This window comes from Xenopus laevis, chromosome 5S (assembly GCF_017654675.1).
Source record: "Xenopus laevis strain J_2021 chromosome 5S, Xenopus_laevis_v10.1, whole genome shotgun sequence".
Classification (NCBI taxonomy): Eukaryota; Metazoa; Chordata; class Amphibia; order Anura; family Pipidae; genus Xenopus; species Xenopus laevis.
In genome coordinates, this window is record NC_054380.1 from 33,283,789 (window position 1) to 33,300,131 (window position 16,343).

At 37.6% G+C, this 16,343-nt stretch overlaps 1 protein-coding gene across 1 annotated transcript in view; it reads left to right on the forward strand.

The window, feature by feature from the left end:
* The window catches only part of arhgef33.S (Rho guanine nucleotide exchange factor 33 S homeolog), a 49,050-nt gene that overhangs the window by 9,360 nt on the left and 23,347 nt on the right, over nt 1-16,343 (forward strand). The window contains exons 2-5 of the mRNA XM_041564382.1: nt 9,507-9,556; nt 11,444-11,608; nt 14,039-14,160; nt 15,611-15,744. Of these exons, the coding sequence (XP_041420316.1) occupies nt 9,507-9,556; nt 11,444-11,608; nt 14,039-14,160; nt 15,611-15,744 (471 nt within the window). The remainder of the gene's footprint in view (nt 1-9,506; nt 9,557-11,443; nt 11,609-14,038; nt 14,161-15,610; nt 15,745-16,343) is intronic.

The window sequence follows — 16,343 nt, forward strand, 5'->3', positions numbered from 1 at the left end:
GCAGCTACCCAAAAGCCTTTAGATAAGCCTCCGACTTTGAAAGATGTATTTTCATATTTATATAATTTATGTATTCAAGAAGTCATTCTTAGTGATGGGCCAATAAATTCGCCCGGTGCAAATTCGTGCGAATTTCCGAGTTTCGCTGCGGGCAAATAAATTCTTGAAACTCCTGCCGAATTAAAGTTGGATGCCCATCAGAAAAGTCGCTCGCGCCAAAACCGTTGCAATTCAACACTATTCGGACGCCCATTGACTTTAACGCCGGTGTCAGAATTCGAGTTTCGCAAATGGAGAAATTCGCCCATCACTAGCCATTGATATAGAGTTGAGGATTTATCTCAAAGGAGTAAAATTAAGCGTAGATGGTCTATTTATATTGCAACTCTAGATGACAACAAAAAGAAATTTATACATAAACTAATGGGGAAAGGTGACAAAAATGTAGTTATATTATATAAAGGCTAAACCATTCACATAATTTGCTGATTTATTTCATTAATTCTTTTTGATTGAGTCTTAAAATTAATTTTGTCAAGCTTGAACTAAGGGAAAAGAACAGGTCTATTTGTTTTCAAATTTCTTGTTTTATTGTTTATTGTTCTTGTGAAGACTTTTTTGAACATCATTTGCATCAATTTGCATAATATGTGATTGTCAAGGTCAATTTAGTCATGTCAATTTATTTATTTATTTTATTGCAAAATCAATAAAAAGAATTTCAAAAGAAAGACAAATTGAATCCTACAAATCGGATGTAGTCAAAATATAATGTGACTGATATAAAAATCAGAGTTAACTACATGGAAATTTTGACATCTGACATGACATGAGTGTTGGATGAGTGCTGCTTCTTCATTGAACAAGATCAAATCTTATGGTGTCCGACCAACTTTTTTGCCATTGAAATACACTGAGGGGCAGGTTTAACAAAATGTGAGATTAGAACTGACCACAGAAAAACTCACCCGTGTTCTATTCTTTCCTACGGGATTTTTAGAATTGTATTTATCAATGGCATTCACATTTGATAAATATGCTTTTAAAAATTGCATAGGAATGAATAGAAACTGAGTGAGTTGTATTGGGGTGAGTTCTAAATTCACATGTCAGATGAACAACTACACCATCTGACTTTATCTGATCCTACTTTACATTCACGCTATAGGAGGATCAGATTTCATAGGACCCTACAAATCTGTATGCTGTTTGTGTGGTGTTGTGTGGCAAGATCAGACAAACTGACCCACAATCTCTTGTATAGTTTAGTCTAAAAGCCCTTGCTCGCTCTGGTCTCAACTGCCATAGAATTACTTGCCAATTACTTGGGAATATTAGGGAGTCCTTTATCAAAATCCAAATTGTTCTGATTTTCTTAAAGAACCAGTAACATCAAAAAAAAAAATTAAAAAATGTGTTACTATACAACGAAAAAAACCACCAAGACAAATTAACTTTAAATCAGCAAAGCATTTATTAAGAAATAACTTACAGAAACTCCTCTTCAGAAAAGGCGACAGGGCGACCATCCATCCTGCGGCGTTTGATTTCTCCTCCTGGCTATTCACTAACAGCATGTGGCTGATAGCACTCCCACAGCCTCACCTGCCTCCTTGCGCTTCTTCTCCTTGTTGGAATCGGTGCCGGCTTGCCTGGCTATACATAAAGTAAGGAATGTAAAGCCCACTGAGAATAGTAGCAGATTGAGCTGCAGAGATAGGGCCACATTGAAAGAGCCCAGGTACGTGCTACATGATCCTAGCGGTATGGGAGCAAAGAATCGAGAAGCAAGAAAAAGCAAGCCTGTGTGTGAGCGCCTGACAACTACGACAATGCCGCGGTCCATACCTGCAGGGTAGTAATGTGCTTGTCGTTTAACTTGTTCTCACAGTAACGCAGAACCAGCGAAGTCTTCCCCACGCAGCCCTCTCCAAGCAGCAGCACCTTGAACGAGTAAGTAACATTTTCGATGTTACTGGTCCTTTAATAAAAAAAAGTCAGAAAAAAATAGAATCCACTATTTACCCTTATCTGTCATTAAAAAACTCTCGAAAAAAATCGGATTGACAAAAACTGAACCTTTTTTGGATTGTCGCACGAAAACCACAACTTTTTCATATGAAATGCCCTAGAATCCCAATTTTTTATGAAATTGACGGAAAAGCCTGAAATGTTTGGATTATTGTACGAGACCCAGTGCAGACACTATCTTCAAATAGGACCTCTGCCATTGACTTCTACAGGACCTCGACAGGTTGAAGATGGAGTATTTTCAGATTCGGACTTTGTAAAAGCATCGGGTTTTAATAAATCTCAAAAAAATTGAGGTTTTTTCCCCACTAAAAATTTGGATTTTATAGCAAAAAGAGTTTTTACCATTTGGACTTTAAAAAATAACCCCCCCCCCAACTCTTTAAATTAACACCAGGCAAACTTTTGCAGCCCAAATCACACAATGTAAAGGCAAACTGCTCTGTACTTTTACAGGCAAGACAGATGTGTTTTCCAAGTACTGTGTGTGTGTGTATATATATATAGATATACCGTGCTGAGGGATTTTCATGGCCCCCTGTTTGCTCAAGGGCTACACAAATATTGTTTTTTGTTCACTGAGCTGCCAGACAGAAACACCAGATACATAAACCTTAAACTTTAAAATTACATTTTGAGAAAACAGTAAAAAATAGAAGATGGAAATGGAGATGAACAACCCCTTTAAGTTGGCCTCAAACACGTAGTATGAAAAAAAACTGGGCCATTAAATGCAAAAAGTTGGTCACCACTGATATATATATATTCATTCAAATTACTGGAATTTTCTGCTCTATGTCCCGAACGCAATTAGCAGGGATGTCATTTTTCATTTTATTCAAGACTGTAACAGAATTAGACTTTTCTGGAGCAAGTTGCTGACCCTGTAGAAAAATATAATGGCATAAATATTCCCCAGTGTGCCTAAATGAAATGTTTAGGGATTTCTTGTTATCTGTACAAATCAACGAAAGATACTGCTCAATGTGTTATTGCTTTATAGCTTTGAACCACTGCAGTGAAACAGATGTCCCCTGAGATACCAAAGCAAGGAATTCAGCTTGCATGAGCTGTCATATGTGAAACAGTTATACAGTAGCCAGGACCCAACATCTGTCAGAAAAAAATATCGAGCAAGGGAATTTTAAGGAACATGTATTACAAAACGCTGCCTTTATTCTTTATTCTTAGACTGCCTGGTTGTTTGTCCGGATTACTTAGCTTTCCTAATATGATGCTCATGCTGCTCCTTAAATAAGGTCTTTAAAAACCTTAATTTTCCCAGAATTCTTCTTTGATTTGGCTAACAAGCTGTGCATCTCACTTGCCTTTGGAGGATTTCTGATAATCAGGAGCTCCTGTTCTGCATGCGGCTTACTGCTGAAGTATTACTCTCACTCCATTTATTGTGCTTCCCCTGGTCAGTTCCTAGGTAGCGTTATATCTTCATCCAAGCTGACTGGGAACTATGCATTTGGATGCATTAGGGTCTTTATGGGGGCCCATCTGGAGATTTGGATTCCAGTAGAATGGTAAGTAAAACAAATCTATATGTATTACAAGGTGTCTATTTGTTTAACATGAAGTTTATCTGTGACCCAGATAAATTCAAAATAGCATTTCTGTGAAGAAAATCATATTTTGCCTCAATTTTAACACTATAATGTATTGTCTACCTGCTGGGTTTTATAAATAGGCAAAATCTGTAAACAAAATTTGTCACCTTTAATTTTCCATCTTTATAGTCTCATGTCACTATGCGTTCAGATCAGGGCAATGGACTCAATTAGACAAAAGTCAGTCTTTGATTGGCATCAAACATAATGGTTGTTTTTGTGAATAACTCAACATTTGACTTTTTGGTTGATTGAACTTTGTTCTTGTTTGTTCATGATTTCCCAATAGAAAATAGACCCTTGCATTTCAAGAACATAAAGGTCCAAACACATTAGGGTTTCCACCTGTTCGGATTTTACCCGGACAGCCCGGTATTTGGAAGGGCTGTCTGGGTGAAACCTGGATTTTCAAATTAGGAAATCTGGAAAGGACATTGAAAATAATTCATTGCAATCAGCCAATCGCTAATCGCAACATCCCCGCCCCCGATGTCACCGCCCCCAACATCACTGGTTCTGCCCCCACCTTCGGCGTCTTCTGCCCCACCCCCCTGCCCGTTTTCCAGCCCCAGAAAAGGTGGCAACTCTGCTACGCATGCACATTTGCCTGAGTATCAAGTTTGGCTGCCAGACTCCCAAACTTTAGATATACTTGCCCATATCACCGCCTATGATTAGCTGCACCAGCTTTTCAAGGGATTGGTCCTGTAGTTCTGTCTCACAAAAGTACTGCTATGGTCACAATTTCTATTTGGTAATAGCTGCTTTTAAGTGCAAAGTAAATAAAGCAGTGGTAGCAGCATATTGGGACATGACCGCATGACATTTGGTGGATATTTATACAGACATTTTGTATATTTTTGTGTCTAATAAATACAGGTAATCAGTACTTGCTCAGAAGTAAATACATATTTTTGCACCATTTCCTGTAGTCATTTTATTTACCTGCTTGGTAACAAATGCAGAATAAGTATCTCTGTTTTGTTGCTGACTCTGGCCAATCAAGCAACGTGTTAATCGTTTTCTCCTAGGGGTGCAAGTAGTTCAAATAGTAATTTTGATTTGTAAACCCTGCAATTAATGGAGTGCTATCCCCACTTGCATTATTACATCATATGGTGCATCTAGGGGTTCAAATATCTTAAAGGGATACTGTCATGGGAAACATTTTTTTTTCCAAAATGAATCAGTTAATAGTGCTGCTCCAGCAGAATTCTGCACTGAAATCCATTTCTCAAAAGAGCAAACGGATTTTTTTATATTCAATTTTGAAATCTGACATGGGGCTAGACATATTTTCAATTTCCCAGCTGCCCCAAGTCATGTGACTTGTGCTCTGGTAAACTTCAATCACTCTTTACTGCTGTACTGCAAGTTAGAGTGATATCACCCCCTCCCCCCCCCCAGCAGCCAAACAAAAGAACAATGGGAATGTAACCAGATAGCAGCTCCCTAACACAAGATAACAGCTGCCTGGTAGATTTAAGAACAACACTCAATAGTAAAAACCCATGTCTCACTGAGACACATTCAGTTACATTGAGAAGGAAAAACAGCAGCCTGCCAGAAAGCATTTCTCTCCTAAAGTGCAGGCACAAGTCACATGACCAGGGTGTCTAGCCCCATGTCAGATTTCAAAATTGAATATAAAAAAATCTGTTTTCTCTTTTGAGAAATGGATTTCAGTGCAGAAGTCTGCTGGAGTAGCACTATTAACTGATGTGTTTTGGAAAAAACATGTTTTCTGATGACCGGATCCCTTTAAAATAGAAAGTCACAGCTTTGAGCTTTAGACTAAAATAATTTGGAATAATTATAAATTGTAAATAAATAGTAAATGGCATTCCTTGTGCCACCTCGGGAAAAATAACAACTGAACTGTAATGTAGTGAGCTCATTTACAATAGCATTGCCCATACTATAAACAGATTATACATAATAGCAATAATATATAATATTTCCAACAGTGGAGTGTTTATTCTGTGCCTAAACTTCATGGTTTGGGTCAAATTCAGCATGTTGCTGCATGTGAGTTCAAAAACTTTCTTCATTTATCACATTGTGGTTAGTGCTCATTAAACCCCATTATACTTGTTCTGAAAACAGGGTTACTTTGGAGTTAAAAAAAACATCACTGAATTCACATGTTAGTTACTGCTGCCCCATAAGATGCATTCAGAGAACAAAATAACTTAGCGGATCTGGGACACTGCTGGACAGACACAGGGACGGAAAGTTATCGATTCACACAAAGAAAAAGGTAATATATCACCAGCACCATCACAAATAATAAGGACAGTGAAAATATTACAGAATAGAATAACAGTAAAACAATAAGAATAAAATGAAACTAAATGATGTCCCAATCATTACTCCATTAATAATCACCTTGTGCACCATTGGTGTAACTAGATATTATTGGGCCCCACAGAAAATTATTTTTTAGGCCTCCAAAATGTTTAGCAGTTGACTTCTTTTACCAACATTTATTGAAACTGTATATGAATTAGGGCCTCATAGGGTCGCTATACCTCCGGGTTCCCCTGCAGCCACAGGGTCTGCTTCCTCTATATTTACACCCCTGTTGTGCACTTATTGCTCTGAGGGGAATATGTTTCTTTCAATCATTAAAATGGCTCCTTCCACCAACAGCAATCCAAGTCCACCCACCACCAAATACATCTATATGCATTTATTCATAATGTTGGTTGAGCCTGTGCAATGTATGTATCTACAATTATGCTTGTTTCTTTTTAAATCATGAAACAACCATAACTGCGCTTCTTCAAACATGTGTGACCATAGTTGTTCAACTTCTTTAGGTGACCTTTAAAATTAAAAATTGTGCTCCTCCCACATTATTAGGAAGTACCTGTATGCCACGAGGAAGCCATTTAAACAGTGAAAACCCTATATTACACCTACATTTAATGGCTGCCGTATTCTACTGACTGATGAATCCATTAAAATGGCTCACACCACAGCTCTGCACCTACATTCTGATTTCAAGGTAATGATATGCCTTTGATGTTAGGCCATATCCCCAGACTGTTAGACCTTGCTCCCTGCTAGATTATTGTGATAAGATTGTAAGAAAATAAGACAATGGCAAGTGATAAAGAAAAAAACTGTGACCAGCCAGCCTGAGACAATGGCAACAACTTAAAACTAGATAAGGATTGTCTTTATAGAACCTACTGGAAGGCAAAAGGAAAATAATTATTTATACGTCATAGTGGGGCTCATTTACCTGGGCAGTAACCCATGGTAGCAAATCAGATGCTTGCTTTCAGTGCTCAACTTGCAGCTGGTTGAAGAAAGCTAATCACTGATTGGTTGCAATGCGTTGATATCCAGGTGCAAATTTGCCCACTGTTTATAAATAAGACCAGTATCTATAAGCAGTAAAAATACATATACAGTATAAAGTTTCACATTGAGGGTGGGCACTGTGCCTCTGTGCATATGTATTTGTAGTTTTTTTGTGTAATTCAAACTCAGTCGTTGGTTGGCACCAAACATAATGGTGGCTATAGTGGCCAAATAACTCTTCATTGATTGAACTTTGTTCACCATGTGAAAAAAAGTTTAAATCATTTTTTGTATTTATTAAAAGATTTGGCAAATATGTGACAGGTGAAGCATAGCTCTCATGAATTCAAAATAGGCCCTTGCATTCAAATATATATAGGACCAAACACACCCACAAAGGCACATTTGCATTTTTCAGTTGCTTTTTCAACGCTGTAATCCAAAACTGGTTGGGACAAAGATAAGTAATGTATTAACTAATGAATCAATTAAGAACAGTTTACAGAGTCCTCAACCCCTCCCAGGTGCTTTAGAAATACATAAGTGGAAAAGGAAACCTCAATATCAGAAAAACAGTCACAAATAGAGAGTAAGGGTCATGGCACACAGGCAGATTCGGGGAGATTAGTCGCCCAGCGACAAATCGACTCTTCTTCGGGGCGACTAATCTCCCTGAACTGCCTCCCCACCGGCTAAAATGTAAACTGCGGGCGGGATGGCACTCGGATCGATTCATTTTCCAAAGTTGCCCGAAGTTTCCTCATCAAGCAACTTCGGAAAATGAATCTCTCTGACTAAAATGAAAAACGCCGGTGGGAAGGCAGAGGAGACAGTTTGGGGAGATTAGTCACCCTGAAGAATAAGAGATTTGTCGCCGGGCGACTGATCTCCCTGAATCTGCCTGTGTGCCCTGACCCTAATTGAAAAATGTCTTTGTATTTGGTAACTAAATGAAAACAATTGAACTGAAAAAAGTATTGGAACAGCCCCTTTATTCAGTCGTAGTTTTGGGCAAAAAACATTTCTGGTGCACAAGTTTCATATGAAAGCTACATGATTAAAGGGGAACTTAAAGGGGATGAAACCCTTGGGCAATGTTACAATTAGCTACATTAGTTGATACATTTCTCAGCAGCATCTGCCAGTCTATTGTATCAATTCTAACAGCTGCCTTTGATAAAATTCAGGGATTCTGCTCAGCAGGGACAAAGATAAGAAATGTATCAATTAATGTATCAGTTAGGAACAGTTTACAGAGTTGGGGACCCCACACCACTGAGCTGCTTTAGGGCAAGGCCAGATGTGGCGTTTTTACGGTGCGTTTTTAAAAAAGAAACGCCGGGCGTAAATACGCCACTGAAACCACAGCGACCGTCAACATGGGTTTTTCATGCGTTTAAATCCCATAGAGTCTATTGATTTGGTAGTTTCTTGACGTATTGGCGTTTCTGCTGAAAAACGCGCCAAAACGGCATCCTGTGGCGGATTTCGGCTTGCAAGTGCCCTGTGTGAAAACGCCATAGTGCATTTTTCATTAGTTTCAGTGGTAGTGCAGTTTATGCGTATTTTCCCCTGGCAGAGCTTTTTTAAAAACATAAAAATTCCACGTCTGGCCTTGCCCTTAGAAAGGCATAAGATGGAGCAAAATCAACCTTTAAACTTCAATATTAATGGAAAAAAAAAGCCTGCTGAACTATTGGAACAGAACTGAACTTAAAAGTGTTGCAAGTAAAACAACCCCTTTAAAAGATTGCGAAAGAATACTGAACTGAATCCGAATCCTAATTTGCATTTGCATATGCAAATTCGGGGTGGGAAGGGGAAAACATTTTTTACTTTACCTTGTTTTGTGACAAAAAGTCACATGAATTCCCCATATACAAATTAGAATTCGGATTCAGTTCGGCCTAGCAGAAGGATTCGGCCAAATCTGTGTGTGTATATATATATATATATATATATATATATATATATATATATATATATATATATATATATATATATATATATATATATATATATATAAATATGCAAGGGTAAAAGGAAACAAAAAAAATGGATAGTACTCTGATAATGGAGCTTCACAACATAGGATTATCTATAAAATTTAATTTATAATAGTATATACAGTATAATGTGTGGTTTGTGCTTATTCATGCTGTGTATTAATGAGCAGAAACATACCAGTCATTAAATGTTATTATGTGTTGAACAAAGAAAAAAATGGCTTCCCTTTCTACTAGAGAACAATGTAAAGCTTGAACTGAAAGTGAACCATTTCATTTCTGAGCATTTTGCATGAGTTCATGCTTACTAAAATCACTTTATTGGATACAGTACCACTGCCATATACCAGTGCTTCCACCTTCTTCTCTGCTCCTAAATGAAATGTACAGGCATATTTGTCATGAGCACAGTTAAATTTTAAAGTTAAAAGGTTTATCGCAGAATTAAATCACTAAAATGGTAACAATTCCATATTATTTCAAACAGTATGAATAGGTAAGGTGTGTGTTATATTTAAAGCTCTCTCCTTATTCCTTGCAGGAGAGACAGAAAATATACCGGTGAGTGGCCTGCCATCACAAATCTATCAGGTAAAGTAAGGAAAACTACACCATGCAGAAATATTGTAGTCTCATTGCAGTGTCTGATTATTCTTGCTTATTTATATGCTGCTTCTTGTTCCCCTAACTCATGGGAATAGTTTATATATAAACACTTTGTACAGCAGGGATGCCCAGAAGTTAGACTGAAAATTTGAAGTCTACCAGTGTCCAGATCTTGAACTTGGTATACAAACAAGTACAACTCCATTGGAATCCATCTTGCTTGCTTCTTTTTATGCTGATTTCACATATACCTAGGAAATACAGTATGTGTTTATTGTTTAAGAATACCAATATGTATTTTCTCATAAATAAAGGTAATTCATTTATCTTTTCAATCAAACTGCAAGTAAATCCTTACAAAGCCTTAGAGGTGGCAAATCTCACAGAAAGTCTGGACATCTCTATGCTAAAGAATGACACATCTTTAAAATGAATATTACTGTATTTCTGTTATAGCAAATAATGTCTCGGGTAGAATCTAAATGTTATTCTGTAAAGTAAATTAGTAGAAGGCTCTAGTCACGAAGTCTGCATTTCCATTAGCACTGTTACCCCCCAACGTAGTACGGGCTCTACAAGCCTGCACCTTTGGTTGGGGATAATATATTTAGCCAACAGGTGCCCTTTAAGCTTGACAGTAGGGAGAACACATTTTTAATGCAATCTCTTTGGTGAACATAGGTTTGCCCAAAATTAGGGATGGATTTTGGGTTTTGGATTCGGCCTTTTTCAGCAGAATTCGGATTTGGCTGAATCCTTGTGCCTGGCTGAACCAAATCTGAATCCTAAATTTGTATACGTAAATTAGGGGTGGGAAGGGAAATCACGTGACTTTTCGTCACAAAACAAGGAAGTAAAAAAATGTTTTTCTTTCCCGTCCCTAATTTGCATATGCAAATTAGGATCCAGATTCAGTTCGGCATTGCCCAAATCTTTCATGAAGGATTCAGGGATTCGGCCAAATCCCAAAAAGTGGATTCAGTGTCATTAGCAGTTAATACAAACCCTCCTGCCCAGGGACAAATTATGTGAAATAAACCCTTTCAACATGTCATGATTCAAATATTCAGACCAATATTCTTGTAAAGAAGGCATCATGATCACCCCATGAAATTCTGGTCAAAACTAGAGCAGCACAATCTGTTAATTCTAGGAAAACATTTTGTTAAAGAGCTGCTTCACCTTTAAGTTAACTTTTAGCATGTTATAAAGTGGCTAATTCTAAGCAGCTTTTCAATTGCCCTTCATCTTTTCTTTTTTATCGTTTTTGAATTATTTGCCTTCTTCTTCTGACTCTTTTCCGCTTTCAAATGGGGGTCACTGGCCACTTCTAAAACCAAATGCTCTGTAAAGCTACAAATGTATAGTTATTGTTACTTTTCATTACTTAGCTTTCTATTCAGGCCTCTCCTTTTTATATTCAAGTCTCTTATTCAAATCAGTACATGGTTGCTAAGAGTAATTTCGACCCTAGCAACCAGATTGCTGAAACTGCAGCTGCTGAATAAAAAGCCAAATAACTGAAAAACCATAAACAATAAAAAATGAAAACCAAATGCATATTGTCTCAGAAAATCACTCTCTACATCTTACGAAAAGTTACTTTAAAGGTGAACAATCCCTTCATTGTCACAGTTTTTCCCTAACTTGTCTATAATATGTTATAATCATATGTTAACCCTTATGTTGACATTTTACTCTCTTAATATCTGACCCAAATTGTTAAATGGTATGTTTACTGTTAAAAAAACAATGAAAAGATCATTACCAGTGCCTTATACTGATATTATAAATAGACCATTGGATGCTTCTAATAGATAAATAAATTTATAAAGTGCATTACATGTTTCTTGGAACATTATATGTTTATAGTTACAGATTTTGGCCTCAGAACTGAAGTCGGGTTTCTCTGAGGCAATGCAGGAGCTCTCTAGAATACAGCATGGAGAATATGCTCTTGAAGAGAAGGTCAAGAGTTGCCGCTGCACTATGGAAGAGAAAGTCACAGAGGTGAAGAATTCACTGAACAATCTAAAGGTGAGTTTTAAAGTATACTATATAATGATAATCATTAATAATAATAAAGGTGAAGTATACTGTATAATAATAATTCTGCATGATATAGATGTGATATGAAATTAGAATGGTTGTAAGCCAGGGTGAACAGATGCTGCAATAGCAACAGGGAGGGGGAATTACACAGTTAAGTCTGGCATTTGCTGGTAGGGTATTGGAGGAGGGCAGAATGTGTCCTAGGGACCAGGTTCTCCAGTGGGCCAAAATGCAACACACATACTGTATATTGGTGCTTCTAGGCCAGTGTTGACTCTAATTTGTTTTTTTGTGTGTGCACACTGATGACACTGGCACACACTTTTGGATCTCACAGAAAATATTGCTTACACAGAGTTTTTTGTTGTTAAATGCACTTAAAAGAACATGTGTCCCCTTTAACAAACCAGAGGTGGGGGAAACTCTGCTAGGAAATGGGCAATTGGAGAACAGCTTTAACCAATACAACAGGATGTCCCTGTCAGCCTTCCTGACAACCCACAATCATTAAACAGGCCCACCCTAAGATAATAAATATACAATGTTTATTTCCTTTATTGGGTCTTTTCTTTCCATGTCTCCCAGTTCAAGAGTCTGTCCAAGAGTTAAGCTTGCAGGCCCAAATTCTGTTTACTAACAGCACAACGAGCAAAACAACTATGCTCATCCAGTATAGTCAGCATGTTATTCTAAAAGCACTGCAGTCTTATGTCTCTATTTACTCTGCTCTTGTCCCTGCAGATTTCAGAATACAGTGTGAGCTGAGCTGATAAAGCACAAATAGTTCATAGATCAGAAACCATAATTTTAAGCAACTAGTACAACATTTGCTTGGCAAACTGCTGTTAAAGAGTTTTTTTCACCTTTGAGATAACTTTAAGTATGATGTAGAGAATGGTATTCTGAGACAATTTTCTTTTTTTATTATTTGTGTTTTTTGAGTTATTTAGCTTTTTATTCAGCAACTCTCCAGTTTGCAATTTCAACAATTTAGTTGCTAGGGTCCAAATTTCCAAAGCAACCACGCATTGATTTGAATAAGAGACTGGAATATGAATAGGAGATTGTCTGAATAGAAAGATGTATAATAAAAAGTAACAGTGACAATACATTTGTAGCCTTACAGAGCATTTGCCTTTAGATGGGGGCCAGTGACCCCCATTTGAAAGCTTGAAAAATCAGAAGAAAAAAGCAAATAATTAAAAAATACAATAAAAAATAAATAATGAAGACCAATTGAAAAGTTGCTTAGAATTAGCCACTCTTTAACATACTAAAAGTTAACTTGAAGGTGAACCATCCCTTTAATGTCATAGGGAGTTATTTATCGAAATCCGAATTTATCTCATTATTTTCTGAAATATACTTCAACCAAATCCGCATAGGTTATTTTCCCTTATTTATCAATACGTTTTCCCAAAAATTCCGGTGCGGGAAAAAAATTGTGGAAATCTTTAGAAAATTCGAATTTTACAAATTCTTCGTATTTTTCGCAAGAAAAATCTGATTTTTCTTGTGGGGATTTTTGCCTGAAAACCACAACATTTTTGGATTATTACATGAAACCCAGCGCAGATCAGAATATCTTCAGGACTTCTCCCATTGACTTACAGTATATACAACCATCACAGGTCTGAGATGCCGGATTTTCGGATTCTGACTTTTCCCATCCTTGGGGTGTAATAAATCCTGAAAAATTCTAGTTATTTTTAAACTAAAAAAACTAAAATTTTTCAAGTTTTTGGCATTCTGACTTTAGTAAATAACCCCCATAGAGTTGAACAAGGCAACCTTAGGGATAATGCAAAGGCAGGTTAATTTAACTAATGTTAGGTGCAGCGTCTGACATGGCCCACCGGGCTGCAGCCTCAGGGGCCCCCCCACACCATCCCCCGGGCTCCCCAGCCACAAAGTACTATCGTCCTGCGTGTGCGCATACCTTTTGCGACACGACCGGGGTCCAGGAGGTAAGCAGAAAGTGCAGCAAGCTGGTCTGGGCCGGCAGGGCCCAAAAGAGCCAGGGCCCACCGGGTTTTTTCCCGGTATCCCGCCGGCCCAGTCCGACCCTGGTTAAGTTCACCTGAAATGTTTATAGGAGTCCTCAGATTTATAAAGGAATTCTTAACCCAGTTAGTGTATATGTATCTGTCTATTATAAAATATTGACAGCAACTACAATCTTCAAAAGCATGTATCCTTGTAGCCTTCCAACTGAGAAAGCAACATCAAAGGCAATTTACAAAGTGGCTCTTAGCTGTCCCTTGCCATATCTAGTCTTTCATGGGGGAAAAACATGATAAAAGTACTGATGATTTTACAACCTTTATAAAATAATGATTATGTCTGTAAGTCTGTATTCTTAGAAAAGTACTGTTTGCTTCCACTTTGTGTCCTTTTTTACTGCTGTCACCTCAGGAAGAGGTCAACACAGCGATGGCAATGATCCATGCTATAATTGCCAAGCAGGAGGAAATGCAGCAGAAAATTGAACAACTGCAGCAAGAAAAGAGAAGAGAGTCGCGTAAAGTAAAAAACAAGTGGGTATAATAATAATAATAATAATAATAATAATAAGGCTAGTTTAAAAAAGATGAAAAGTATCTTTAGCTAATGTAATTGATCCTTCCTTTCAAAAATGTTCTATACACAGTTTCGATTAGTATCCTAGGAGGAATGCCCTACACCACCCCTGATTTACCCAGACTTCCCTATTTTCATGCAAGCCACATCTCATACAGGAGGCTATTCATGGGCGGACCTGCCATTTATGTGATACTTAAGGTGGCCAAACACTTAGAGATCCGCCCGTTTGGAAATGTTGCCAAATGAGCGGATCTCTCCCCGATATGCCCACCTTGAGGTGTTATAAAGAAGGGTAAAAGTCGGTCGGATTGCGAGACCGCATCAACGAACAGATGCGGACGCGATCCAATGGGATTTTTAGTCCTGTCCAATAGACATCTGCCCGACTTTCGGCCAGTTATCGATCGGGGAAGCCCATCGGAGGGCCCCATACACGGGCCAATGAGCTGCCGACTCGGTCTGTCGGCAGCTTTTATTGGCCCATGTATGGTCACCTTTAGTCCTGACAATCTGGTCATCCAAAAGGTACAGTATATTAAGAATAGAAATGATTAACTTAACGATCGCAATGCAACAATAATTTAATTGAATGAATAAAAACAGTTTTTCGTTTGGCCAAGAATAATGTGACCTGTGTATATGAATTTTGGCATACTAATAATTGTAGCTATATTCTCTAAACTCTGGCCTCTTAACACATTTTAAACCACAAAAGATATATTTAAGGTAGCCTAGAAAGAATTCCCAAATGTTCCCAAAATGGGTCGTTTTTTTTAAAACCGAAGTTGTTCAATGTCCTTTTTTTTTTAATAGATACTGAGGAGTTAGTGTAGCAAAATTATTTTAGAATGCATTACAGGGTGTGCAATTAGCATGTCATTAGCTCTGAGTGATGTTGAACTAATTATGACAGATTTGCATATTAATAATTTAGGTCACCATCGTTCTAATTAGATTACATGCCGCAGTAGAGAGGACTAAGCCTTAAAAAAAAAAAGATTATGGCTAGAAATACTGTTTATAACTTGAATAGAAACCTATTAACAATAGACTAAAATATCCACAAATCGTAAAAGAAAATTCAAAGAATTATATTTCACTCCCTCCCCATTTTCTCAAAGTGTAAGGACATACAGGCAGATTCGGGGAGATTAGTCGCCCCAACGACAAATCTCCTTCGGGCGACTTCAGAAAACGAAACGCCGTGAGTGCTATCCCGCTGTCGATTTTTCATTCTAGTCGGCGGGAAGGCAGTTCTGGGACATTGACGCCCCAAAGAAGAGGAAATTTGTGGGGCAACTAATCTCCCCGAATCTGCCCGTGTGCCCTTAGAATTCTAGTAACTATAACAGACTGATTGGTTCTGATTTTTGCTAGTTTTAAAAGCATGTTTTTTGCTAGAAGGTTACAGAAAGAAGAAGCCATGGCACAGCCTCAAGCACCACAGAACGGAAGTTTACTGCCATCCAGCCTCTCTGATTCCACCGTGGTTAATCATCATTTTAACAACATTGCACATCCCTCCCCATTTGAGAAAGGTATGTTGTGGGTCATTTCTGTAACCTAGGAATAATACTAATAAATCCATTTTATTCAACCTTGTCTCCTATCCTCTCAATCAATGCATGCATGACGCTAAAGATTGCTTAATCTTATACAGGTATGGGATCCATTATCCGGAAACACATTATCCAGAAAGAATTACAGGAAGGCCATCTCCCATAGACTCCAATTTATTCAAATAGTTCAAATTTAAAAACATGCTTTCCTTAATCTCTGTGATAATAAAACAATGTTGATATAATTAATCAAAAACAACCCTAATGGGGTTATTTAAATAATTTTTTAGCATAATTAAGGTATAAAGATCCAAATTATGGAAAGATCCATTTTCTAAAAAAACTCAATCCCCAAGCATTCTGGGTAACAAGTCCTATACCTGTAATATAAATAATGTGTGTGATGTTCGCAGGTTGGGCATCTCAGAAGCTTTTATAATCAATTGTGTTCTGTAAATGTTGTAAAAGTGCTTTTATGTTTAGCAATACAGGTACAGGTATGGGATCTGTTAAAACCTGTTATCCAGAAAGTTCCAAATTCAGAAAGGCTGTCTCCCATAGACTCCATTTTATCAAAA